The sequence below is a fragment of the Ctenopharyngodon idella genome, chromosome 7, assembly GCF_019924925.1.
Source record: "Ctenopharyngodon idella isolate HZGC_01 chromosome 7, HZGC01, whole genome shotgun sequence".
NCBI lineage: Eukaryota > Metazoa > Chordata > Actinopteri > Cypriniformes > Xenocyprididae > Ctenopharyngodon > Ctenopharyngodon idella.
This window is the reverse complement of record NC_067226.1, coordinates 43,697,240-43,724,570: the sequence shown is the minus strand read 5'-3', so window position 1 is coordinate 43,724,570 and position 27,331 is coordinate 43,697,240. Positions and strand designations below refer to the sequence as shown.

Sequence of the window (27,331 nt, the reverse complement as noted above, 5' to 3'; positions counted from 1 at the left end):
TGGCTCTTCCAAGCTTTATAATGGTAGTGAATGGGGCTTGAGAAAAAGTGCATCCATCCATCCATCGTAAAAGTACTCCATACGGCTCCAGTGGGTTAATAAAGGCCTTCTGAAGACCCCTGACCCGACGAATGACATAGGATGTAGGAGTATCATAAGCTTAGATGCCTCTCGCGGTTCAAACAAATAGGGCTGGACAACAAACTGAAGCTCCTCTTCTCTTATATCAAAATCCTCCAACATTTCTCTTTAAAGAATTGTCTAATTCGTGACCAGTGTTTTATTTTGCTCTATCCTCTGCGTCATACGTGGGGTCAGAGGTCACTCTTCTGCGGGAACTCGACTGCGTACGGCCGTTGCTGGAAGACAGTTATTAAAGTTTTTAAAGTTATAAATATTGATATTTTTCTTACAAAAGCACATCGCTTCGCTTCAGAAGGACTTTATTAAACCCCTGGAGCCGTATGGATTATTTTTATGATGGATGGTTGCACTTTTGTGGGCTTCAAAATCTCGAGCCCCATTCACTACCATTATAATAATTGGAAGAGCCAGGAAATGTTTTAATAGAACTCCAATTGTGTTTGTCTGAAAGAAGATAGTCATATGCACCTAGGATGGCTTGAGGGTGAACAAATCATGGGATAATTTTCATTTTTGGGTGAACTAACCCTTTAACATCTCCTGATAGCAATATAGTAAATACACACATTTAGATTAAAACATAAAGAAATAAAAGGCAGTACTGTGTCATTATATGCAGTGACACTCAATATAGAGTATATATATATATATATATATATATATATAAATACACACACACACACACACACACACACACACCAATGAATCAATGGTTTTGAATTAAATAGCAACATTTCTAGCCAAGTGGAATTTATTTGAAAGGAAATCAAAACACTCTTTTCAACCAAACAATTCATTATTATTCAATCATTAAATATATGAAATTAAAAAGGTTTGAAGTAAACGTTCTGATTATAAATGTTATATTAGTTGATGTGATTAAAAAACACAACAGTGGTTCAGAGACTTAAAGGTGTCTCATTACATATTGAAATTTTTTTTTTTAAAAAAAGAATCAAATTCTGTCAAAATGCCATTATCATTCCTTTCAGGAAGTGCTTGAAACTGGAAGAAAAAGTTTCCTTTATATGTGATTACTATCTTAAATGTCAAGACTCCATGATTTTGTATGCTATTGTATAGTTTTGTTTATAGCAGTGTCAGCTCTGTCTGCATCAGGGTTTTCATTAACCCATTATATCCCTAAGTTTATAAGTAGCAAGTGGCATATAGAATTTATTAAAATGTGGTCTTTAACTACTGTGTACTAACATTTAAATTAATCATTTGATACAATGCATGTAAAGGCGACATGTTTTTACATTGTAAGCCTACTTATATTTAAATAAATACCCGCATGTAATTACATCTATAATTACACTGTTGACCCTTCCCTTATACCTTAACCACCCTTAAACCTACTCATACCATCAAACCTGTCCCTAACCTTACCCGTATCCCACCTCACTAGCAGCTAAAGTGTTTTCCAATAACCTACAACACAATAAGTGCACTGTACCAAACATTTATTTTTTTTATGAATGTACATAAAGACACCTAATATAAATTGTGACCTAAATATTTATAGAAATATATTTTTTTAAATCACAAAAAGGCATTATAACCCATATAAACATGATTTCTGCACATTCATTCAAGCTTGTTATTTCGATTCTTGTCAAAACTGACGTCAGTAAAAGCCTTTTCTCCTGCTGAGGGTGTCGGATAAAGAAGCTGTTTAATTCACTCCAATGTGGCTCTTCAGCGCAACATGACGGCAGAGCCGAACTAGCGCGCGGTGGGCATGTGTCAGCCGCTCCTCTACACACACACACACACACTGAGAGAAGCAGCAGCAACAGCAGGTAAGAACACAGCTCTCTTATTTACAGTCATGTGTATTATTATTATTATGCCTTTGCATACACGATGTCAGTGATGATTAGGGACAAACGATTAGGGTGTTTACCATATGTCATCTAACTTGCCAGTGATTGCAAGTCTTTGCGGAAAGATAAAAGAGGCAGTAAAATAAATATTGAATAAACGGTATTCATTAATCGGCACATAGCCTACATTCATGCGAGTTTGACAAGTAATAGAGGATATAAAATGGATTGTGGGTTGATTGCCAAACAAGCGCTGCTGGCGCGCGCGCGAGAGAAGTTGGACTAAAGTGTAATCTATTAACACTCACTTCATAGTATAGGTTTCTATATTATTGCCACTTTATTCACGCCATTTAGAATGGGTTATTTGCGTTAAACCGGAAAAGTTTGGTGTATTCTTGTTGCATATTAAAATAATGTACAAGCGCCAGTTAGCCTGCATGAAGATGCTCGTTTAACTTGTGGTTCGAATCAAATAATATTTCAGGCACAAGAGATAGCAGTCTTGTCTTGTGTAACGCAAGAAAGATCACTAACCGTGCAGTAATTTCCTCGCTAGAATGGCTCGATTGGTTCTTGCAGACAGTAAAGTGGATATGATGTGAGAGGAGCTGTCCATGATCCGTGCTGCTGAACCACGCGCGCACTGGGCTACTGTAGCACTTTGCTGGCTGATATATTTACTCGTTTTGTTTATTTGATCATTTAAAGGGTGAGTAGCTAATGCATAAAACACACCATTAATGTTATTGGTAATGTGATGACGAAATATGACCGCCGGGTACGAATTATAGGGGGCGGGTTGGCTTGAACACCGTGAAGGAAGTCGAAACAAATTGAGTTGGAGGGGTCTTAAAATTACATAGTTTTACTTAGTTTTATCACAAAGTTACATGACAAGTTAGTAAGAGCGCCTATTTTGACATGGCGGCAAAAAGACCCTAAATCGCATTCGCGTCCACAAGTAACGCGTTTGGCACAAATTAGCAGTGGAATTTAAAAACCAGCAAGGTCTGGAGACGCGTTTTTTAAGCGTCGCGTTTTAGAACGCCATGTCATGCGCAAGATGATGCAAAAGACGCATATGTTTACGCAAAAAAAACAAACAAAAAAAAACAATAGAAAACTGCACAGAAGAATGCAAAAACGCATTCTGTGTGCATGGTCCCTTCATATGGCAATGGTATTCTGAGTGCTCACTTTTTAATATGCAATTTAGCCTATATATTCCCTTATGAACCTTGTATTCCCTTCCCTAAATTCAATGTAAGTCGATAGTGTGGTTTTGGTGCTTTTGTCCATTCACTGGATGTTAAAACTAAATCATTAGGATGTACATCGTAAAATGTATTACGCTCACATGCTTATTTCTTGCTTTAGGAGTCTGATGTGAAGAGGCTGTCAACTGAAGATCTCATCTGGGATTTTCCTGTTGTAATACTAATGGACATCTCTGATTTACAACATCCCATTTAAATCTGAACCACTCCCAGCAGCCCATTCTCCTCTAAAGCGAATCAGACATAGAGATGTCTCTATGTGAAGAACTGTAAGTCGAACCGACAGATACATTTTAAGACATTCCACATCTTTTGCTTTGCGAAGAAACAACACAAGGTCACATTTAAAGGTAGACTCCCTGCATGGGAGAGTCCTGGTTCAATCAAACGGAGGCTTTTAAAGATCGCCCGTCTCCCATCTCCGGCTGACCCTCCGCACTCAACTTTCTGTCAGGATGAGTGACTCACAGGAAGCGACGTCCCCGGTGGCAGGGATAGGAGGCCCTGCTGCTTGTGTTTCCAAGGTGGAGCTGCGTGTTTCCTGCAAGTCCCTGTTGGACCGAGACACGCTCAATAAGTCTGACCCCTGCGTCATGCTCATGGTACAGAACCAAGGTCAATGGACTGAAGTGAGTTTTCCTTTTTTCCCTCTTTATTGGGGCTTGATTAGATCTTTGCACTATTGGAATATTTATTTTACAATATTGGTTTTGTTATAAAGCAGTTCAGTTAGAAATACTGGCCAACCAATGTTTCTTTGTTTTAAATGTCTGTCTAGAGAGCAGTGCGGCAACGGCTGATAAAACACAAATATATTTTAAACAATTTAAACTTTTAAAACCTGAATGAATTGCTTTCCTCTGAAGAACCCCAAATACAGACATGAATGAAAAAAGATGCAATGAAACTTAAAGGGATAGTTCACCCAAAAATGAAAATTTACTCCCCCTCAAGTTGTTCCAAACCTGTATAAAATTCTTTGTTCTGCTGAACACAAAGGAAGATATTTGGAAGAATGTTTGAAACCAAGCAGATTTCGCCCCCCATTAACTATCATAGTAGGGAAAAAAATACTATTGTGGTCAATGGTGGGGGCCAGATCTGCCTGGTTACAAACATTCTTCTAAATATCTTCCTTTGTGTTCAGCAGAACAAAGAATTTTACAAACAACTTGAGGGGGTGAATGTGATTTCACCAAGTACAACATGTTCCTGGATCAACATCTTTCCAATCAACCAATCAGATTTAAGGGTGCTTTCACACCTGAGCATTTGCTTTGGAACCTGGTGCGTTTTCTCCCTTGATTCGGTTTGTTTAGGCATATGTGAACATGGCAATCACGCCTGGATCCGCAACAAAACAGTCGCTCTGAGACCGCCTAAATTAAGTAGTCTTGGCATGATTGCAAATGTACTCTGGGGTTGTTCGCTTGAGATGTGAAAGCAATCCGACCCAACGGACCAAACACTATCATATTCATAATGGGAAATGTGTTATATAAAAGGCAGTTGTGACTGATTCTGTGAGCGAGCACATTAGTTACTGCAGTTGAAAACTAAAGCGCCTCTTCATCTTAAAATGTTGTGTCCCGACGGAGCCTTGTTTCCTGCTCTGCTGCATTATAACATTCGTATAGTGTTTGCATGCATCTCGACACAGTTAGCCTAGTAGACAGTGCTGGGAGATCCAGAGAGAGCGTGTTTGAATTAATATGAATGTAGTATATAATTTAACAGCTAGAATGGTGGCTGTATTCGTATAGTGATTGCGTGTGTCTTAATTTAAAGCTCATAATAAACTCATGGAGCGAACTTGTCAATCATCTTGATGGATGACGCATGGGAAACTCTGACCAATAAGAGGATAGTTTTACTCACATGTGATTTGCATAAACACATTTTGGTACGCTTTGAAATGTTGCCTTGTGAAAGCGAACCAAAGCAAGGGGAAAATGCAACATTATAATAAATTAAGTCCCTGTTTCAGAACAAAACAAGGTGTGGAAATGCCCTAAGACATGTTCCTGGATCAACATATTTTGTTGATCCTGAAACAACATTACCATCCGAAAATTTAGTCTTAACCCTATTCCTGCCCCGAAACCTAAACCTACCCATAAGTTATCCCTAAGATCAGGGTGAATAACACTGATGTAGAAGCACCTACCCCTGGTTGTAAGCCTAAACTTGACATAAACTGTAAACTTGTCCCTCAAATCTGATTCGATGATTGGAATGTTATTCCAGGATCAACAATGATTGTTGAATTTGATGAAATCATGTTCACCTAACTGAATTGATGCAGACAGGCAAGGTGAGTGTGATTTCGCCAAGTAAAACATGTTCCTGGATCAACTTCTTTTTTGATCTTGGAACAACGTTATAATTAACCAATCAGATTCGAGGGACAAGCTTACAGTTTATGTCAAGTTTAGGCTTACAGCAATGGTTAGGGGCTTCTACGCCATCCTTATTCATCTCTCATTTCCCCCTGATTTTAGGGATAAGTTATGGGTAGGGTTAGGTTTAGGGGCAGGGATAGGGTTAGGGCTATGTTTTTAGACAGGAATGTTGTTCCAGGATCAACAAAAGATGTTGAACATGTCTGGGCAAAATAACCCATTTGGCAACATCCTTTTGCCCTCAGTTATCAGTTACTGACTAATCAGGGCTTAAATGCATGAACAAAGTGTAAAAAAAATACAAAGGCAAACAGAAACGACAAAAAACCTAGTAGATTTAGAAAATGCAGGTGTGCGTTTCCCGAAAGCATCGTTAACCAACTATGGTTGCAAGTTCCATCCAACAAGTGGCTGTTTCCCGAAACCATTGTTCCAACGAACATTCGCAAACAGCATCGCAAAGTTGTGTGGTTGGAACGAGAGCTCTCGAGCTGTGGTTAGAAGCATGTGGACTTAATAAAGCATTATCTTGAGCACAATAAGCAAGCTGACATTCAGTACAATCTATATCTTTTATTTCGAATATATACAAATGTCATTTACATTTTTTAGTTTGTCAAGAGATTTAAAGGGCCGTTTTTTAAGAGTGTGCATGTGCGTACGTGCTGTAAGAACAAGCTTATGACTGAATCTGTAAATAAAGCAAAATTCTCAGATGCCATGTAATTTATAGCAAAAAAAAAATCTAGCATTAATTCGATCTCAAATGGGTTCATTAAAGAAGTTATTACTCCATCAAGAGTAATATTACTCCATCAAGCGTGGCTGAACGATAGGTTTACGATAATACGGTTTTGGTTGTTACTAGCTAGTTGTACCATGGGTTGTATGGAAAACGCACCCCAGGTTTGGAAAAAGATGTGGATGAGTAAATAAGGACAGAAATGAACCAGAATCATCTGACAGAAATGACATAATTTTGTGTATAAAATATACACAAAATTGCTGAATTGGAATCAATTTTGTTTTAAAGAAAATATACTCACAATTCACAAAAATATTGGAAAACAGGAAATGAGCACTATTTATTGATAAGGTCGATTACCAATATTGACTGATTGATTGGCCTGGCTAGTAGGGTCTGAAATTAATGGAGGCTTGGGGCAAAAAGGCCAATAAAAATGAATACAAATGCCCCAAAACTCAAAATATAGGAGCAAAAAAAAAAGCCTCTCTATAAGTTTTTAGGCTTGTTCGATATGAACTACACTAGCCTGTCACCGGCTGGCGAGATCTGCCGGTTGCAGGCGGGGGAGGATGTCAGATCGGACACTTAGGGTTTTCCGTAGTGTGCTGAACCAGACCACGCGATTTTTTTAGTATATTTACTAGATAGCGTAATCTTAATTTTTGTAAATGTTTTGTGTGTTTTGTTTGAATATCAGATATTCAATATCAAGACTGGTTAAATACAGGAACTTGTCTAAGAAAAAAACTCGCAACACACGTCATCCTTGTCATCACAGAATCTGTCCAGTGAGAATAAAGTGTGTCGCCATCAAAGCTTTCGCAGCCGATTTTGAGCAACTGCAGCGCCTGACCTAGGCGGCTGTTCTTGTTTTGCTCTTGCGGTACTTTGATGGCACATGTGATCGTATGGCGGCTGCAGCGCCAATCAAAGTCGGACAAATTTTCTAACCAGAATGCATTGCTTTTGTCAGGCGGCAGCCGATCTTTGCGGCCCCGCATGAAGTCGAACAAGCCTTTTGTCTAATATTTATATCATATGATATAGTTAAGCAACATCACATACGCGAGAGGGCTATTTTTCCCAAATATCAGCATGATAGCATGACAGCGTTGGGGAGTAAATGAATACATGTAACAGCGTTACGTAATCAGGATACAAAAATCCAGTTACTGTAATTCATTACAGTTACGTCAAAAAATGTAGTAATCAGATTACAGTTACATTTTGAAAAAAGGGAGGATACTATCAGGATTACAATCGTTTAATTTAAAACTAAATAAATCATTATTTTGCCATTTTAAGCGCTGCTTGATTATACAGTATTTCCTGGTTCTGTTGCCAGTGATGACTCATGTGAGCCACCCGCTGGTGCATGCGCAAATAACACCTGTCTACAATCTCAGACGCAGACTGAATCACTGCTGCTAGTTGAAACGATGCTGCCCGCGGGGAAAAACGCTTTCAATTCATGAAAATTTCGCTGCTATTTTGTTTTCAAAGAACAGCGCAAACTTCGCCTTCCAGCTACAAAAACACTTTCTTTATCAAAGGACTAAAAAATAATCTGTAATACCATACTGTAGCCACTAGATGTCTGAATAGCCCTTTACATATTATATTCAGGGCTGTGTATTCCCAAGTTGTGGAAATGAGACATGATTACTTAGTTTTAAATGGTTTTAAAAGTAACCAAAATGCTAAACATTAAAATTAAAGCAGAACAAACATAAACAGAAATGTTTGATCCGAGCTTGTTAAGTTTGTGACCTTGAAGTAATCCAAAAGTAATCAGATTACATTACTTTTATATTGTGGTACTTACTGAATACTTTTTTTTTGAAGTAATTTGTAACTGTAACAGAATACATTTTTAAAGTAACCCTCCCAAGCCTGCATGAAGTAAATACATTTATTTTTTATTTTTAATAAAACTGACTCTTTCTAATCTTTAATGATTCAAAGTTAAAACAGACCTAAGTGTTAAATTCTAAGCCTATAGGCTTTGGGTTAAAAACTGTTGGATGGGTATAATTTCGCACAATGCTTTCAGTTGACATTCTGATAGTAGGGCTTGACTGTGAAGGTTGACTAGGCTGTTCAAAGTGCATGTGAGTGGGGGGAGTGGGCACTTTTTGGAATTAATCTAGGCAGGGAATTGTCGCACAGCAGGAGAGGGAGCTTGAAGCAAGGAGAGAGACCACTCTGGTGTTTTTTCCATATCAAAGCAGTCACTGCAAGAAAAAAAATATCTGGAGCCACAGCAGTGGTTCTGAAGACAGCTCGGCGAAGCTGCGAAGCTGTCTGCTGCAACGTGTCAGGCTGAAGGATGAAATCTTAATCCTTGCCCCATTATTCCAACAACTGTGTCACGTTCAACATCACAGTGAACAAAGTGAGAGATGCCATCAACTGCTTCAGCTGCAGCTTTCATTGTATTTAAAAGAAGGGACACATAAAACAGGAAAATGAAAAAGCCATTGAGATGTTGTTGTGAATCATTGCTGGCTTCTTTTCCAAAGATTTGTTTGACAATCAACACGAGTTGAATATCTCGAAAATAACTGATTGCCCTAATCGGACACTTTGCACTTCAGATTTTCTTGCATATCGCCATGTGCTGGCAAAGATCTAGATTGAATAACGAAGAAGAATACTATGAAAACTGTTGCTTATCTTTGTCCATTTGAGACTAATTGACTCTTTGCAGTGGCTTTCTTTTTTACATCTCAAAAATGTTCAGTATTCTGTATAACTTATTTCAGTCACACATTGGGAGCTGAGGTACACAAAGATGAGCCGTGTAGCCGTGGAAAAAATGTTATGCTCCGCAGCCTTGTGTATAAGACAATCATAACACTAAATGCATTTTCTTCACTCTGTGTGCAAATGATTAAGTCTGACTGCAGCAGCAAGTTGTGATGGTTTGAGATGCATAATTGTGAACATGATTAGTTTTCGTTTTGAAGTGTTTGTAGTGGTTATGCTGATGATAGTGCTGGTGAGTCACTGGATGAACAGCCTCTTAAAGGGATAGTTCACCCAAAAATGAAAACATGTCATCTTTTACTCACCGTCATGTTGCTCCAAACCTGTATGACTTTATTTGTTCTCTGAAGCACACAAACAAGATCTTTATTTTAGCTGTTTTTGTCCATACAGTCAAAGTCAGTGGTGTTCAAAACAACACTGGACAGTGGACACCATTGACTCATTGTATTGTCTCATTGTATCTACTACCTATAAGCAACTTTGCGACTTCATGTCAACTAGCAGTCATTAGAGTATTAATAGACTGTCTGCTTAATATCTGCTGACACTTTATTTTGATGCTTCTCCAACAGACATTCTACTATGGAAGCTTGATTCTGCCACTAAATAAAAAAATTAAAAAAGCTAATTGTGACTTTTTATCTCACAATTCTGATCTTTTTCTCACAATTGTGAGATTTAAACGCAATTGTGAGCTATAAAGTCAGAATTGCGTGTTATAAAGTCAGAATTGCAAGATATGAAATCGCAATTCTGACTTCTGAACTGTTTTTATCACTCAATTCTGTCTTTATAACTCGCAATTCTAACTTTATATCACGGAATTCTGACTTTATAACTAACAATTCTGACTTCATAACTCGCAATTCTGACTTTATAATTCACAATTCTGACTTCATAACTCGCAATTCTGATTTTATAACTCGCAATTCTGACTTTATAACTAACAATTCTGACTTTATATCACGCAATTCTGACTTTATAACTCACAATTCTGACTTTATATCACGCAATTCTGACTTTATAACTCAAAATTCTGACTTCATAACTCACAATTCTGACTTTATAACTCGCAATTCTGACTTTATATCTCACAGTTCTGACTTTATAACTTGCAATTCTGACTTTATAACTCACAATTCTGACTTTATATCACGCAATTCTGACTTTATAACTCACAATTCTGACTTTATATCACACAATTCTGACTTTATAACTCACAATTCTGACTTTATATCACGCAATTCTGACTTTATAACTCACAATTCTGACTTTATATCACGCAATTCTGACTTTATAACTCGCAATTCTGACTTTATATCACACAATTCTGACTTTATAACTCACAATTCTGACTTTATATCACACAATTCTGACTTTATAACTCACAATTCTGACTTTATATCACACAATTCTGACTTTATAACTCGCAATTCTGACTTTATATCACACAATTCTGACTTTATAACTCACAATTCTGACTTTATATCACGCAATTCTGACTTTATAACTCACAATTCTGACTTTATAACTCACAATTCTGACTTTATATCACGCAATTCTGACTTTATATCACGCAATTCTGACTTTATATCTCACAATTCTGACTTTATAACTCACAATTCTGACTTTATATCACGCAATTCTGACTTTATAACTCACAATTCTGACTTTATATCACGCAATTCTGACTTTATAACTCACAATTCTGACTTTATAACTCACAATTCTGACTTTATATCACGCAATTCTGACTTTATAACTCACAATTCTGACTTTATATCACGCAATTCTGACTTTATAACTCACAATTCTGACTTTATAACTCACAATTCTGACTTTATATCACGCAATTCTGACTTTATATCACGCAATTCTGACTTTATAACTCACAATTCTGACTTTATATCACGCAATTCTGACTTTATAACTCACAATTCTGACTTTATAACTCACAATTCTGACTTTATATCTCGCAATTCTGACTTTATATCTCGCAATTCTGATTTTATATCTTGCAATTCTGACTTTATATCTCGGAATTCTGACTTTATATCTTGCAATTCTGACTTTATATCACGCAATTCTGACTTTATATCTCGCAATTCTGACTTTATATAACGCAATTCTGACTTTATAACTCGCAATTCTGACTTTATATCTCGCAGTTCTGACTTTATATCACGCAATTCTGACTTTATATCACGGAATTCTGACTTTATAATTCACAATTCTGACTTTATAACTAACAATTCTGACTTCATAACTCGCAATTCTGACTATATCTCGCAATTCTGACTTTATATCTCGCAATTCTGATTTTATATCTTGCAATTCTGACTTTATATCTCGCAATTCTGACTTTATATCTTGCAATTCTGACTTTATATCACGCAATTCTGACTTTATATCTCGCAATTCTGACTTTATAACTCAAAATTCTGACTTTATAACTAACAATTCTGACTTTATGTCTCACAATTCTGACTTTATAACTCACAATTCTGACTTTATAACTCGCAATTTTTACTTTATAACTAACAATTCTGACTTTATATCTCACAATTCTGACTTTACTTCATGCAATTCTGACTTTATAACTCACAATTTTTAGTTTATATCTTGCAATTCTGAGAAAAAAAAGTCAGAATTATGAGATAAAAAGCAATTACCTTTTTTATTTTTTATTTCATGGCGTAAACAAGCTTCCATATTCTGCTGACTATAAGTAACTACATGTCAAATTATTCAACTAACCTGAACCCTAACCTACAGTCTCCTAATATTCTAATGAGAGTTAGTTGACATGTAGTTGCAAATTAATGAGAATTTTTTGACATGTATTGCAAAGTTGTTTATAGTTAGCAAAATGTTTAAAGTGGACTTTTTAAATGTAATCTTCTGTGAGCATAGAAGATCCATATTTGACAACCTTCCTTGGTTTTATTTACAAAATGACAAATTATAGTCTCTCAAACTTATGACCACTTTATAAAATGCTTTCAGAATATTTACAGACTGCTACATACTGTATATTCAAGGTAGACTCACTTTGAATATCATTTGCATGGTTTTACACTTGTCATTTCAGTCAAAGAGCAGTAGTATTTATGTGATTAATGATTTTGATCTTTTCCCTGACATTGGCTTTTACACATTCCAGATTGCTTTTCACTGGAGCAGAAAAAAAACTAATATTAGACACAGGCTTTTCGCCATTATTAGTCTACATTTTCTTGAATGTCTGCCAGACGTTTTCAGGGATCTTGGCATACATGTCTAGGATGTGTCAATATAGTCTCATTTTGCTTAGAGGAGACCCGGCTTCACATATTCCTCGTTCTCAATCCCATCCTATTCATATTCCCATGTTATTCCCATTATATCCCATGACTTCTTAATGAACTGGAACACGTTACATTGATCCATGATCATATTAACAGAATGCTCAGAATATGATAAGTTAAACATTAGGCTTTAATGTCCTCATGCAAGCACTGAGGGTATGAATCGTCACAGCATGAGACACTAAGCCGATGCTGCTCTACAATCGCTGAATGTTCAAAGCAACAGATATGTTCTCCATTGACCCGTTTTGCAAAAGGTATCCTTTTAAATCATAGCTCGATAAGCACATTAGGCATTTTTGTTAAGATTTCAAGTGGTTTGTAAAAAGCTTACCAAATCTCTGACTGCTGTCAGTTTTTGTTATATAAATATATATCTTCTAAATGCAGTCCCTTCACAGCAAAATACTGATGTGGAAATGAAAGGATTGTTACTGGATTTAAAAAGACACTGTTTTTAACATTACTTATGGCACAAAATATGAATTCATTGTGTGTTCATGCACTGCACCGCAGAAAAACTTGAGTTCAAAATTGAGTCAAGAAATTCTCCAGTGTTTAACAAAAATAGATTTTCAGATATTCTGCCTGAAAATGCCTATTCAAAACTCTGCAAAACTGCAAAACAGTGCTAGAGTGTTCTGGGTGGTTGCCAAGAAGTTGCAAGTGGTTGTTAGCATTAGGGGTGTGCAGCGGAGCCAATATCTGTATCTGTATCTGTAACAATCTCAAAATTATTTGTATCTGTATCTGTATTTGAATAAATCCGGAAGTGGGCAGGGCTTTAACCGGAAGTTGGTGAAATCACATGAGAAGCCCTTTTCAAATGTAATTCTGTTTCCTTTATAGTTTTCATTTAACAAACATGCCTTGTATAACTCATAAAATAATCCTTTTTTTTTTTATTATAATTATACAATTTATTGATTTCTTCTAATTAAAACAATAATACTAAATGTTAAAGCTGCTGTTCATATCTTTTTTTTTTAGTTAAAAATTATCCAAAATCAATTTTTGAGCAAGTATGTAACCAGGCAGTGTTCAGAAATCTCCTTACCTTAGCCAAATTCACAACGGTAAGCTTGTAATAATGTTTTATAATTTGGATGGTACTGGTGGGTTTCCGCGGGAAATTCGAGCATGCAGCCATTCGTCTCTGCGTCATTACATCACGTCTGTTTACATAAATAAGAAGTCCCAGCTAGTAGCTATACGGCATGTGGAGGATGCTGCTGGTAACGGATCATTTATAGTCTTTTCTCACAGCAGCTGCAATAATTAAACTTATCATTTTAATGGCGGATTGTAATCCAGAAAGGTCCAAATGACAATCATCAGTAACAACTGGAGATTTACATGTAGATTTACCTGTAGTTCTGCTTTCACACAATCTACATTGTAAAAAGCGCTATATAAATAAAGGTGACTTGACTTGACTTGTAGTCAAAAGCAAAAGACTTCGGACTGCGGAGTGGCTACAGAAATTGAAATCTATAGGTAACGCTAACACACACTAAATACACATAGTCACGCAGTGCTGATGTTGTTAACATTAACAATTTGAGAACAAAGTATTACAATAATAATAATTTGCACGGTTTGACGTGATATGAGCTAAGTGATCCTATAGATTTAATCACCATTGGCAGCGCGATTTATTGTAATGCTTTTTTTTCTCAGTTGGTCAGAACAAAACTGTTACTTGCTTGTTCAGATTAAATTTTCTGATGAAAATTCTTATTTTGGTCATACTTCCAAGACATAAAATCTGTGATTCCGAAGTACAGTATCCACACCGATGTGGTGACTGACAGCAAACATTAGATTCATCCGCGCTGAGGAGCCGTGCCGATCCACAACCCACGTAAAGATGATAATTCCACAAATAACTGCAATTGCAGGTTTCAAACAGGGATGGCGGCAAAGAGGCAAAACTTATGGACTGCAGCTTTAAATAAAAGGAAAAAAAATCTTTATTTTATTATTCTATTATAATTATTAATATTTTAATTTTCAGAGGAAATTTGTGTAGCCTACAGAGGTACGTCAGGATAATCATTCTCATCGGACTCTATATAAAATAGATGAGTGGTTGAAAATTTCAGTGGTTGAAAACAAACCACTGAAACAACTAAAACAACTTTTGTACAAATTATAAAGAATAAACAAATGCTGGCCGTCTCCATGAAAGAGTGAGACAGAGAAACACATCATATCTTACAATGGTTTAAAACATTTAAATAAACATACCAAGAAGTAGAAAATGTTCTGATGTAGTATCTTAGGGTACATTACATGACAACAATGTACTAAAAACAGAAAAGTTTTTCCTTTGCTTTTTTCACGTATAGACGTCAACGTTGTCAAAAAATCAGCAAAAACTATTAAAAACGCTGTATTCTGCTGCCAGGCCAGTAGTTGGCGATGTCACTTTGTAAAGAAAAACTACATGCCTATAGACTGAACACGTAATACGCATGCGCGTGACGTCACCGTTTTCACAAATTCGCTTTTTTGTAGTTTACACAGAGACGCTAACGGTATCGCTTTCAAAAGTTTGCGTTTTCAGGCAGCCAAAACACCGTTGATGTGTAAATGAACAGTCAAAACACATAAAAAAGTTTTCAGTTTTTAGTTGATAATGGTGTCGTGTCAAAGCTGTGATTTCTGAAGGAGACTTTACACGACACCATTTTCAAATAAAAACAGAAACTTTTTTATGCGTTTTGGTCACCATGAACATTTCATTTCCGAACTGCCATTATACGTACAACAACGAATGTAATAAAAATGAGCCAGATTCACGTTAATCAGTTTTGGTTAAAACTGAACATGCTTTTAGTGACACTCACTAGACATTTCTCATTGAAAGTGTCCTGAAACGTTTAGGAAGCAACATAATATCATTTTGCAGAAATTTTTCCAACGAGCCTGGTTTGGCATATTCGTATGCAGCTATTGTAACTATTCGAAACTGATTCTGACCATGTGGATTTTTACCTCTATGTTGTACTGAGTGCTTCTCTGATGTTCTTGAGCCATTAGGTGTTCCACTATCTGCTCATGCAGCACCTATCAATGGGAAGTGCCATTGTTATGCAAATCAAGAGCTAAAATTGAGTGGGAGCTAAGCCTACTCATATCTCTCTTTGCGCTCTCTTTCACTCACTCTCTCTCAAGGTGAACGTTACATAGTATGTGTAAATTTAGCATAATATTCTGTTGCACTGAGACCCTCAAGAACCTGCCGTGTAATCTCTCTACAACACTCTTAGGCTACATACATCACTTCCTTTCTGTCACTGCTTCTCTTACACTACTCAAACATCACAGAGCAGCCACAGTAAGGGGTAAAGGGACAAACACCGGCTCATTTAACAGCCCCTTTACAGCTGTATAACTCACTATGATGTTCTTCATGTTGACACTAAGATCTCTTCCTGTTGGTTTCTTTATGTATTTGAAGATTTGTTACGCTGAACTGAACTAACCGATTTGATTATTCAAAGCTTTTAACAATCTTAATATGGTGATAAGTCTAAACTCGCAGTGAGCAAACAGTGGTAAAAGCTCTAACTAGAAATCCACTCAAAGGTACTCTAAGGCCTGTCGCCTCGCCTCATCTCACCTCATAACTCGAGTAAACAAGTTAATTGGAAGGTTGACAATATCATCATTTCATTTCAGACTCTATGTGGCATAGGCACGCAATCCAGTTTTGACTGTGTAAGTGTCGCGAGTAGACCCAGCCAAAAGTTAAAAAATAGAGTTTTCAACCTAGACTTCAGTAATGGGAATGTGTCTGATTTCTGTATGTTGGCAGGGTGGTCTTTCCGTAACTGGGGAGTTCTGTAACAAAATGGTTTTCCAGCAGCAGATGCACTTGGAATTGATAAGAGGTCTGCTTTCCTGTGATTGGAGGAGCCGCGGGAGGCAGTTGGGTGTTTGGAGTGATATCAGAGACTCAGTTGCAGCAGTATGAACTAGCCTGTATAGGGATTCAGAAACCATTCGGCCAGCACAGTATTGCAGTAATCTAGTCGAGAGGTTATTGGACATAATAGTTTCTCAATGTCATGCTCTATATCCAAGATGCTCCTCAAAAAAAAGTAATATTAGCAATATTCCTCCAGAACAGCACATTTTTGACCTCCCAGGAGGAAATAGTCTATTTTAAGTCTAAACAGTCCAGTGCTATAACATATCTTTACATCATCTCTATGAGAATCTCACTAAAACATGTTCAGGTCTTTTGTAAAATCATATTTTCTATAAACAAACTCAATAAAAAAGCATTGTGACATTTCATTTTTTAATTTAAATGAGCATAAATTAAAAGCAGTACGTTACTACTTTTCTGTTTAAATACTACTTTACAGTATCTCATTATAGTATATAATAATGAGAATTTGATTGGGAAATATACTTAATTCTCATAAGAACCATATCACAATGAATAAAATATTAATGTTCCTTTTCTTTATGCTGAATCCAATGTCTTATTTCCTGCTTTTGATTTTGGGATGAATTTTGACCTGGACACATAATGGTTTTTTAAGATTCATCCCATACCAGCTCCTTTAGTTTGATTTACTACCATTTGTGCTATGTGAAAGTACTCAGTTCAAGGGCACATGCATAGTAGATTGAAGGGCTGAATATTTTATATGTGAGGCTGTATGTATTTGCTGAGAAAGACTCTGTCAAACATGAGCTGATGGAGGAGGGTCATTCCCTGCTTGATATATGCTATACAGACACATTAGAGTTTGACACTGTTAATCTGATTTAGTGTTAGTATGATTGATTACCTCACATGCTGATTTTAAATGGTTATTTTCTCCATTTGTGTGACAGTATGACATAACAAATGACCTTTTTAGAAATACACCAGAGAATGAGAGTCAGCCTAGCAGTGTTTGGATGCTACTTTAAAACTGTAGTTTCCTGCAAAGTTTCACAAACAGACCTTCCGTTTTTAAAAAGTAGTCAGCTACACTAAGCTACTAACAAAAAAAGAATTTACTTTGATGCTGTTTAAGGAGGCAAAATCCCATAGCTTCCTTTTTTTGCAAACAGAGCAGTAAGCACAAAAACAGTGATACATTTGGGAAACATTTACATTAAATGTGATTAGTAAAACCATAAAACTGTGTCAAAAACAGTCATAAACATCAATGTAGGGGCTCCAGTGAATTGGTGAATTGTTTATTTGAACAGGTTCATTTACGTGAACCATTCTGCAAAGTAACATTTTTTCATGCTAAACAGATACTCGTTGCAAAAAGAAAAAGAAAAAGAAAAAAAGATTTATAATGCAAGAACTATTATCTATGCTTGTTTCCACCACTGAATAAAAAATAAAAAAAGGTAATTGCGACTTTTTATCTCAAAATTCTGACTTTTTTTCTCTCAGAATTGCGTGATATGAACTCACAGTTGCGAGTTATAAAGTCAGAATTGTGTGATATAAACTTACAATTACAAGTTATAAAGTCAGAATTGCGAGATATAAACTTGCAATGACTTTTTTTTCTCAAAATTGTTTATATCTCACAATTCTGACTTTATAATATGCAACTGCAAGTTATAAAGCCAGAATTGTGAGTTATAAAGTCAGAATTGTGAGATATAAACTCGCAATTCGGAGTCAGTCAGTCTTTTTTTCCCTTAGAATTTGACTTTTTAACTTGCAATTGCGAGTTTCTCAGAATTCTGAAAAAGCAAGTCAGAATTGCAAGTTTATATCCCGCAATTGTGAGTTTTTTTACTTGCAATTGTGTTTATATCTCACAATTCTGACATTATAACTCGCAATTCTGACTTTATTTCTCTCAATTGTGAGTTATAAAGTCAGAATTGTGAGATATAAACTCGCAATTCTGAGAAAAAAGTCATAATTGCAACTTTTTATCTCAAAATTCTGACTTTATAACAATTCTGACTTTATTTCTTGCAGTTGTGAGTTTATATCTCATAATTCTGACATTATAACTTGCAATTGTGAGAAAAAAGGTCAGAATTGTGAGATAGAAAGTCACAATTACCTTTTTTATTTTTTATTTAGTGGCGGAAACAAGCTTCCATAATTATCAAAACAGCTGAACTATTGTCACATTCTGAAAAATGTTTTTAAGTTAGTAGCAATGCTTAGTTACACCCCAAACCTTCTCCCTTGACACTCTTCTACTCACATTTCCAAAATGGATGGTTACAAGACCGAATACAAGGCCCAATGAGCTTAACTTGCTTTTATCACATTTTCTCTTTTGTGAAATTCCATTTTTTGTTCGTTCAGCCTTTGCTTTGGTATATTGGAAAGTAAAGCCCAAATGCTTGTCTCGATCAATCCCTACTGTACTGTTATTGTCAGATTGCTTCTCTAAACTTAACAATTTCCTTAATATCTCGGAGAATGATGCATTAACTCCTACAGCTAATTGCCTCAGCGAGGTTTTAATTCAGAAATGATTGTATTTGCTCTGTTTGTTTTTGACGTGCACCAGTGAACAATAGCAAAGCAGGGGGAGGTGAGGAGAGAGACAGCTGATGAATGAGAAACGAGAACAAATGCGTTTTGTGGAGAGCAAGGCCATGATCATCACAGCTGCATGTGTGGAAGCGCTCAACAATCAGACTCATGAGGCCTTCATCCCCGCTGCCGTCGTTTCTTTGACTTTATCCGGGGACAGCGCACAAACAGACGAATAAACAGTACAGCCTGTGATCTGACTGTTGATAATGTGGAGAAGCCAGATGCTTCCTGTCAGACAATTTTCAGGTACCGTTGACTGATTTGTTGTTCTGTCTTTCAGCTGGACCGTACTGAGGTGATCAAGAGTAACCTGAATCCTGTCTTTGCTAAAGTCTTAATGCTGGACTACTACTTTGAAGAAGTACAGAAACTGCGCTTTGAAGTCTACGACATCCACGGAACCCACAGTATTGGAACGCGCGATGACGACTTCCTGGGTGGTGTGGAGTGCACACTTGGACAGGTGATGTCACTTTTCCTGTACATTTGATTTAATATTGCTAAAATACAGCAGATTTACAAATTGGCGTGAGGCCACAATCCCATAAAAGCACTGTTGGGAGTGAAAAGTTCTGCAGGTGAACTACTGGCAATCCGCAAATTAAAGGGGACCTATTATGCCCCTTTTTACAAGATGTAATATAAGTCTCAGGTGTCCCCAGAATGTGTCTCTGTAGTTTCAGCTCAAAATACCCCACAGATCATTTATTAAGTTGTAAATGCCCATTTTTGAGTGGAAGGAAAAACATGCTGTATCGTGCATGTATCTTTAAATGCAAATGAGCTGCTGCTCCCCACCCCAGTTTCCAGAAGAGGGTGGAGCCTGTACAGCTCGTGCCTCGGATACTCTACCAAAAACTAACAAAACATCTGTTTGATTATCATCTCTATCGCAGCCACGCTCACGTGACATTACAGTTCTCCGTCATCATGAAAGTTAATTATTTGCATGCGTTTTAAAGCCTTATCAGATTAAATTTCTGATATATACTTTTCTGAGCGCACACATCCGAAACACGCGCACAGAAAGCTGGTTGTCAGACTGCGCATCCTGTGAGTATTAAACTAAGTTCTCTTACACGTCTTATTGCACTTAAACTGTCAAATACACACAAGGTTATGTCAAAAACACACAAAGTTCACAAACTCAGTCGGTTATGTCTGTGAACGTAAACAGCAGGGAAAGAAATCACATGTGTATATTAGATCTGTGTATTAAAGTGACAGCAGCATAATGTATAATACCTACTGCTGTATATGCTGTTAATATGAACCAAACAACAAAAGAAAAACAAACTCACTCACTGCTCTTGATTAAATAACTTTAGTAGCTTTAAAGGGTTAGTTCACCCAAAAATGAAAATTCTGTCATTAATTACTCACCCTCATATCGTTCCACACCCATAAGACCTTCGTTCATCTTCGGAACACAAATTATTGTGAGAATTATTGTGAGATATCTATAAAATATCTATAAAAAATATATTTTTGACAAAATCCGATGGCTCAGTGAGGCCTCCATTGCCAGCAAGATAATTAACACTTACAGATTCCCACAATGGTACTAAAGACATATTTAAAACCGTTCATGTGACTACAGCGGTTCAACCTTAATGTTATGAAGCAACGAGAATACTTTTTGTGTGCCAAAAATAACAAAATAACGACTTTAATCAACAATATCTAGTGATGGACGATTTCAAAACACTGCTTCATGAAGCCTTACGAGTCTTTTGTTTCTAATCAGTGGTTCAGAGCTTGTATTAAACTGCCAAAGTCACGTGAACCATTGAAATTTCGAAACGTTTCGAAACACTTATGACGTAACGAAGCTTCATTTACTTAAATCATGTGACTTTGGCAGTTTGAAACACGCTCCGAACCACTGATTCGAAACAAAGGATTGGTAAAGCTTCGAAGCTTCATGAAGCAGTGTATTGAAATCGCCCATCACTAGATATTGTTGAATAAAGTCATTATTTTGTTTTTATGGCGCTAAATAAGTATTCTCATCGCTTAATAACATTAAGGTTGAACCACTGTAGTCACATGAACTGTTTTAAATATGTCTTTAGTAGCTTTCTGGGCAACTGAAAGTGTTAATGATCTTGCTGTCAATGGAGGCCTCACTGAGCCATCGGATTTGATCAAAAATATCTTGTGTTTCAAAGATGAACGAATGTCTTACGGGTGTGGAACGACATGAGGGTGAGTAATAAATGACAGAATTTTCATTTATGGGTGAACTAACCCTTTAATAAGAATACATTTCTTACTTGAATGCTGCTGTTAAGTGCTCTGGCGAGGAGATAAACATGGCGGACTGTGTACAGCTCACTCAGGGGAGGAGCTAAGCTAACAGGGCAGATTTCGTCGCCAATCATGGGCAGGGCTTTTATGTAAGAGTAGGGGGACATCTGGAACCACTCTTTTGGAGAGACTGTTTATGATTTATGGGGATTATTAAAAAAGGATTGGGTGGATTTTTACCATTATAGACTGGTTGTTTACACATACTGAGGACACACATCTGTGTTCAAACACCTAATAAAAGTGAATTTTGCATAATAGTTCCCCTTTAAACAACACAGACGCTGCCAACTAATTTCCATAATGACCAATGTAATCTACCAAGAGCAGCACAAATTAAAAATAACTTGGCAAACGATATGTTCTGATAAAGTCTTCCTCTGACATTCCAAATAAAGGATCATGAGTTGAGAAAATTCTGCCACGCGCTCTCTGTTCTCTGCGCTGCCGTCTCGTAGTAGCAGCTATCACAGCCATGTCAAGCGCAAAATGGGTTAAGACATGCATTTTTTTTTTGTCATTAAATTTGTTGCTTCTCCTACAAATGCATATGCGATAAGGTCAACCGCCTTTTCATCGCTAGTTTTTTTTTACTGCATGCCTAGTAAATCCTGACGGTAGTTTTTAATGGCTGACTCTTAATTAACAGGTTTGGATATTTCTGGTTCGCCTCACTGATGTTCATGTCTGAATGGAGCAAATCCTATTTCAACATTGAATGTAAACCTTCTACAGTTTAGAAGCTGTAATAGCAGCAAAAGGAGGACCAACTCACTATAAATGACCTTGGATTTGAAATTCAGTGTTCAACAGACACATATGGGTGTGGAGATCAGGCGTCCACATGCTTTTGTCTATGTAGTGTACTATGCCATTCTCAACTAACCATTATTTCATAACTGTTTGATTCCCTTAAAGGTGGCATGAAACAGAAGTTTCCTTATTGTGAAGTAAATCCAAGTGAAATGGCTTCTTGAACAAGAAAAATGTAGGGACTTGATTTTGTCCATGGGGAATTGATTGCATGGTTCTGGTTTGCTATTGGTTGATCTCATGTGAGTGACAGGTTGTCCCGCCCTCGCGTCAGTAAACAGAGAAGAGAAGAGATGTCGATGCAAAAGGGAGGGGAAGATATTCTGATTAAAGATTATGAGGGCTCATGAATTTAAAAAAATATTGATGTGCACAGATGAATTATTTATAATAAATACTGAAATGTTCCATTAAAAACAATAATTGTCAATTTTGATTTCATGGTGACTTTAAAACATTTTAATCTGTTCCATAGATAGTGGCCCAAAAAAAGATGGTGAAACCTCTGTTGCTGAAATATGGAAAATATGCTGGAAAATCCACTATCACAGTGAGTTGAAACAATCTACACACACAATTGATATTTAATTGCTGCAGTTCACATTTACACATTCACTGAAAGAGCTCTCGTGGTAGAAGTTTCATCTGGCTTTACTTAATTTTAGCATCCACAGAGGCATTTTGATTTTGTTTACAGAATAACAACAAGACAATTTGAGTTACTTTACCGGAGACACAAAACAGTCAGATAGCAGACAATGTTTGCCAGACCAACTAACCATTTGACATTAACCACTGTTTGGCAGAGGTGTCCAAATCAATTCTCAATCACTGTCTCTCTTTTAGTAACAGGTCTGTAAAGGCTTGTTCACACCAATGATAACTACAACGATAACTGTATTAGCGTCCACACCAACACATGATAATGCATGTGATAATCGTATATCAGCTGAAAAAAAAAAATCACTCTGAAAGTTATTCACTTTATTACATGGTTCTGTGGAATACTTGTCTCTGATAGGTCAATCGCACCATCCAGCGGTATGTTATGACTTTTCACTTGAGATTTGGAGCCAAATTAGAGGGGTGTAAAAATGACTTTAGAAAGATGGCAGCATCATTATTTTATTTTTACACAGAGATTGGTAGGTCTATTATTAAAATCTGTTGACTTTAGCAATCTTTGTTTCATTATATGCCAACGGTGAAAGTTCAAAAATGGCAAAAAGCACTTCTTATGTTTTTGCCTCAAGTTTGCAAGCCTGTAACTCAAGAAGTATTAAAGATATCTTAATATTCTTTTTAGATTCTGGTTCTTAACAAACATTTCTTTTGATATCTTCATTTTAAAGGCCCTTGATGGTTCAGTCCCAGAGATATGGAGATCTTAATGCGGCTCCATGAGTAAATTGGTCAATTGTACACATTTTCAGTGGTCAAAAACCAAATGTGGGTCACTTTGCATACTGCTGATACTTTATCTTTTAATGAGGACTATCTGAAGAACAAATAATGTTAAAACTAGAAATGTATCTCGTGTTTTTCTGTTAACTCAATTGCATAGAACATACCTGTCTGAATGCCATAAATACTCTGTTTCCAAAGTTCGCATGCCTGTAACTCTAAAAGTATTCAACATATCTTAATATCCTTCTAGATTCTCGTTCTTAATAAACTTTTCTTTTAGAATCTTCATTTTCAAGGCCCTATATAGTTCAGTCCCATAGATATGGGGATCTCAAAGCAGCTTCATGTTCAAATTGTCGAGTTTTTAATCCATTTTCAATGGTCAAGAAACAAACTTTTTAAACAGCTGATTATTGTGTTTAAAGAAGAATGTCTGAAGAACAAATAACACTGAAACTAGAAATGTATCTTGTTTGCCTCTATCAAAACAATTGAATATAACACACCTCTCTGAGTAACAAAAACAAACATTTGTCAAGTTTACATGTGTTTAATTCAAGAAGTGGTAAAAATATCTTAATGTCATTTTAGATTCTTGTTCTTATGAAACATTTCTTTTGGAATCTTAATTTTTAAGGCCCTATATGGTTCAATCTCATAGATATAGAGATGTCAATGCAGTAAGGTGTAGTTATGATATCGCGTATTTGAACGCTTGGTAGTTTCAGAAGCTGTTAAAATGAACAAAATCCCAACTTCCAAATATCCCTAAAACTGATTCAAATATAGATTCTTATAAATACACTTTTGAGAGCAAGTTAATGTGCCTCAACAATTTCCAGTGGATTATTGGCACTCAAAGAGCTATATTTTATGCAATTCTTTTGATAGAGGGAAACAAGATACAGATCTAGTTTAAACACTATTTATTCTTCAGACAATCCTCTTTAAATGCAATGAGTATCAGCTGTGTGCAAAGTGAACCACATTTGGTTTTTGATCACTGAAGATGAGTAAAATTCAACAATTTGATCATGGAGCTGCTTTGACATCCCCATATCTATGGGACTGAACTGTTTGGGCCTTGAAAATGAAGATTTCAAAAGGAAAGTTTATTAAGAATGAGAATCTAGAAGGATATTAAGATATATCGAATACTTTTAGAGGCATGCAAACTTTGGAAAAGGAATATTTATGGCACTCAGGTATGTTCTATTCAATTGTGATGATAGAAAAACATGAGATAGTTTTAACATTATTTGTTCTTCAGATATTCCTCTTTAAAAGAAAAAAAGTATCAGCAGTATGCAAAGTGACCCACATTTGGTTTTTGACCACTGAAAATGTGTACAATTTACCAATTTACTCATGGAGCCGCATTAAGATCTCCATATCTCTGGGAATGAACCATCGAGGGCCTTTAAAATGAAGATACCAAAAGAAACATTTAAGAACCAGAATCTAAAAGGCTGTTTATCTTTAATACTTCTTGAGTTACAGACTTGCAAACTTGAGGCAAAAAAACACAAGAAGTGCTTTTTGCCATTTTTGAACTGTCACCGTTGGCATATAATGAAACAAAGATTGCTAAAGTCAACAGATTTTACTAATAGACCTACCAATCTCTGTGTAAAAATAAAATAATGATGCTGCCATCTTTATACAGCTCTAATTTGGCTCCAAATCTCAGGCATCTGTGACTATGTTCAACATAGTGTGTTGCAACAATCCTTATCCTTATAAAAATACATTATTAGGCATAGTTGTGATTTATTATGCAATACATAGACATTCGTTTTATATTTCAAGCATGTTGTTGGTCCACTTAATGTAATAAACATCATACAATAGTGAAATTGGTTATAATTAGTCAAGATATCGTGATAACTTTTGATCAGGCATTACTGCCTGGGTCCTATGTGTGGGGGGGGGACTTGATTTCTCATAACACCGGTAAAAACTGATAACACAGGCTCATCTTGGTAACTGAAGCCAGTGCTTTACGCTTGCTTTTTTCCTTGTGGAAGTTTTGCGTTTGGTGAGCTATTAAAATATTAAAACTCAAATCAATATTTTGTGTACAGTTATTTAAAACGCAGCTGCTACCATTTTGCGACGACTGCTTTGTACACTGTAATGGATTATAAGAAAACAAACAGATACGATTTTAAAACAGTTTCATCACTCATATCTCAATATCTCTTATCCCCATAATTATTTATGTGGCGAAAAGCCATGTAATAAGTGGTGTGACTGTACCGTATCCCTTAAATATCCATCTAGTTTGAACTTGCCACTTGCTATAGCAATGGCTTTGCATTTAAAGACCTAATAAAATACTCAAGTCAATATTTCATGTCTAATTTTTTACTTATGTGGCAAGTAATAAGCGGGATAATGTACATCCAGCAGGTTGTTATCGCAGAATAAACCCCATCAGGGTGATGCAAGACCTGATCACCCTGTCTGGGTTTATTCTGCAATAACAACCAGCTGGATGTACATAATCCCTTAGGACTTTCCTATTCTCATACAGCTAGAATGATTATTAAAACTTTACAGTTTATAGTTATCATTATAATTATCATCCTTGGTGTGAACGGGCCTTAACTATAGGAGGGTTGTTGGCACCTATTCACTCCTATACAATGCACAGTTTTGCATTGAGTTATTACTCAGAAGTGATATTCATCACTGTCTATAGGACCACCTCTTTTTTTTTATTTGAAGTTCCAACTAAATGCCAAATCCTGCCCACGTTGCTCATCACTATACTCTGAGGATGACTGCACATTACAAAATGAGTGATTTTTTTCCTTATTACTTCTGGAATGAAATGTCACTTTTAAAATATTTCTTGATACAGTTGAGTGAAACCGCTAGTACATGTGATGGCTGAGAGATAGATAATGGGGAATCTCTATAACACCGGTGCATTAAAAAGTCATCAGGTTTCAGGAATAAGGTCTAACCTGTGTAAGGACTTTTAATATAACTCTGTGTAGTTTGGGTTGCTGTGCCGGTGGTTTGACCTCCAACTTAAATTCTGCTGTTTGCTGGGCTCATATCATATAACACAGTTATACCTTATTGTTCTGGTAGTAGACGGGCCCGGGATATTCTTACAATATCTGCTAACATGGTGTAAAATATCAATTTCACTATGTGAAAATAGTATTTCAATTACGACATCACAGCTAGTTCAACTCAATTCAAACAAGGCACACATGCAAAAAAAAAAAAAGTACAAAATTGATACCCCAAGCTATTTTTGCATGTTTCTGTTGCAGGCAGAAAAGGTTCATTCGTAAGACAAAACGTAATACCACATCCTTATCATAGGTGTTGATTCTCTGCTTTCTCATCAGTTTTAACTCAGTTTCTCCTGACCACCTTGCAGACTAATGGCCTTTTCATGTTGAAACACCTACAGCAATGACTGTTTTTGCTGGACCTCCTCATTAGGTTACACTCTGGATGTAGATTTTTTTTTTTTATTTTTTTTTTATGCTGACGAAATCACATTTTGATCTGAGGTGAGACAAAATGGGATGATTTCAGCATTTCACCCCTCTTTTCTTATCAAAGAAACTAATGGAGGTCAAAGACAATTCCATAAATGGCTTCCATAAAGCTGCAGTCCGTAACTTTTTTTGGTTAAAAATTATCAAAAATCTATTTTTGAGCAAGCAGTGTTCAAAACTATCTCCTTACCTTAGCCCGATTCACAATGGTAAGCTTGTA

At 36.3% G+C, this 27,331-nt stretch overlaps 1 protein-coding gene across 2 annotated transcripts in view; it reads left to right on the top strand.

Annotated features, from left to right (window-relative positions):
- The first annotated feature begins 1,792 nt into the window (after positions 1-1,792).
- The window catches only part of cpne7 (copine VII), an 80,117-nt gene continuing 54,578 nt past the window's right edge, over positions 1,793-27,331 (top strand). The window contains exons 1-5 of one of the 2 annotated variants that reach the window (XM_051901146.1): positions 1,825-1,949; positions 2,533-2,685; positions 3,354-3,882; positions 19,338-19,520; positions 22,656-22,730. In XM_051901146.1, the coding sequence (XP_051757106.1) occupies positions 3,709-3,882; positions 19,338-19,520; positions 22,656-22,730 (432 nt within the window). In that variant the 5' untranslated portion in view covers positions 1,825-1,949; positions 2,533-2,685; positions 3,354-3,708. Of the gene's footprint in view, positions 1,950-2,532; positions 2,686-3,353; positions 3,883-19,337; positions 19,521-22,655; positions 22,731-27,331 lie in introns of both variants that reach the window. The other variant, XM_051901145.1, reaches the window with a different exon arrangement.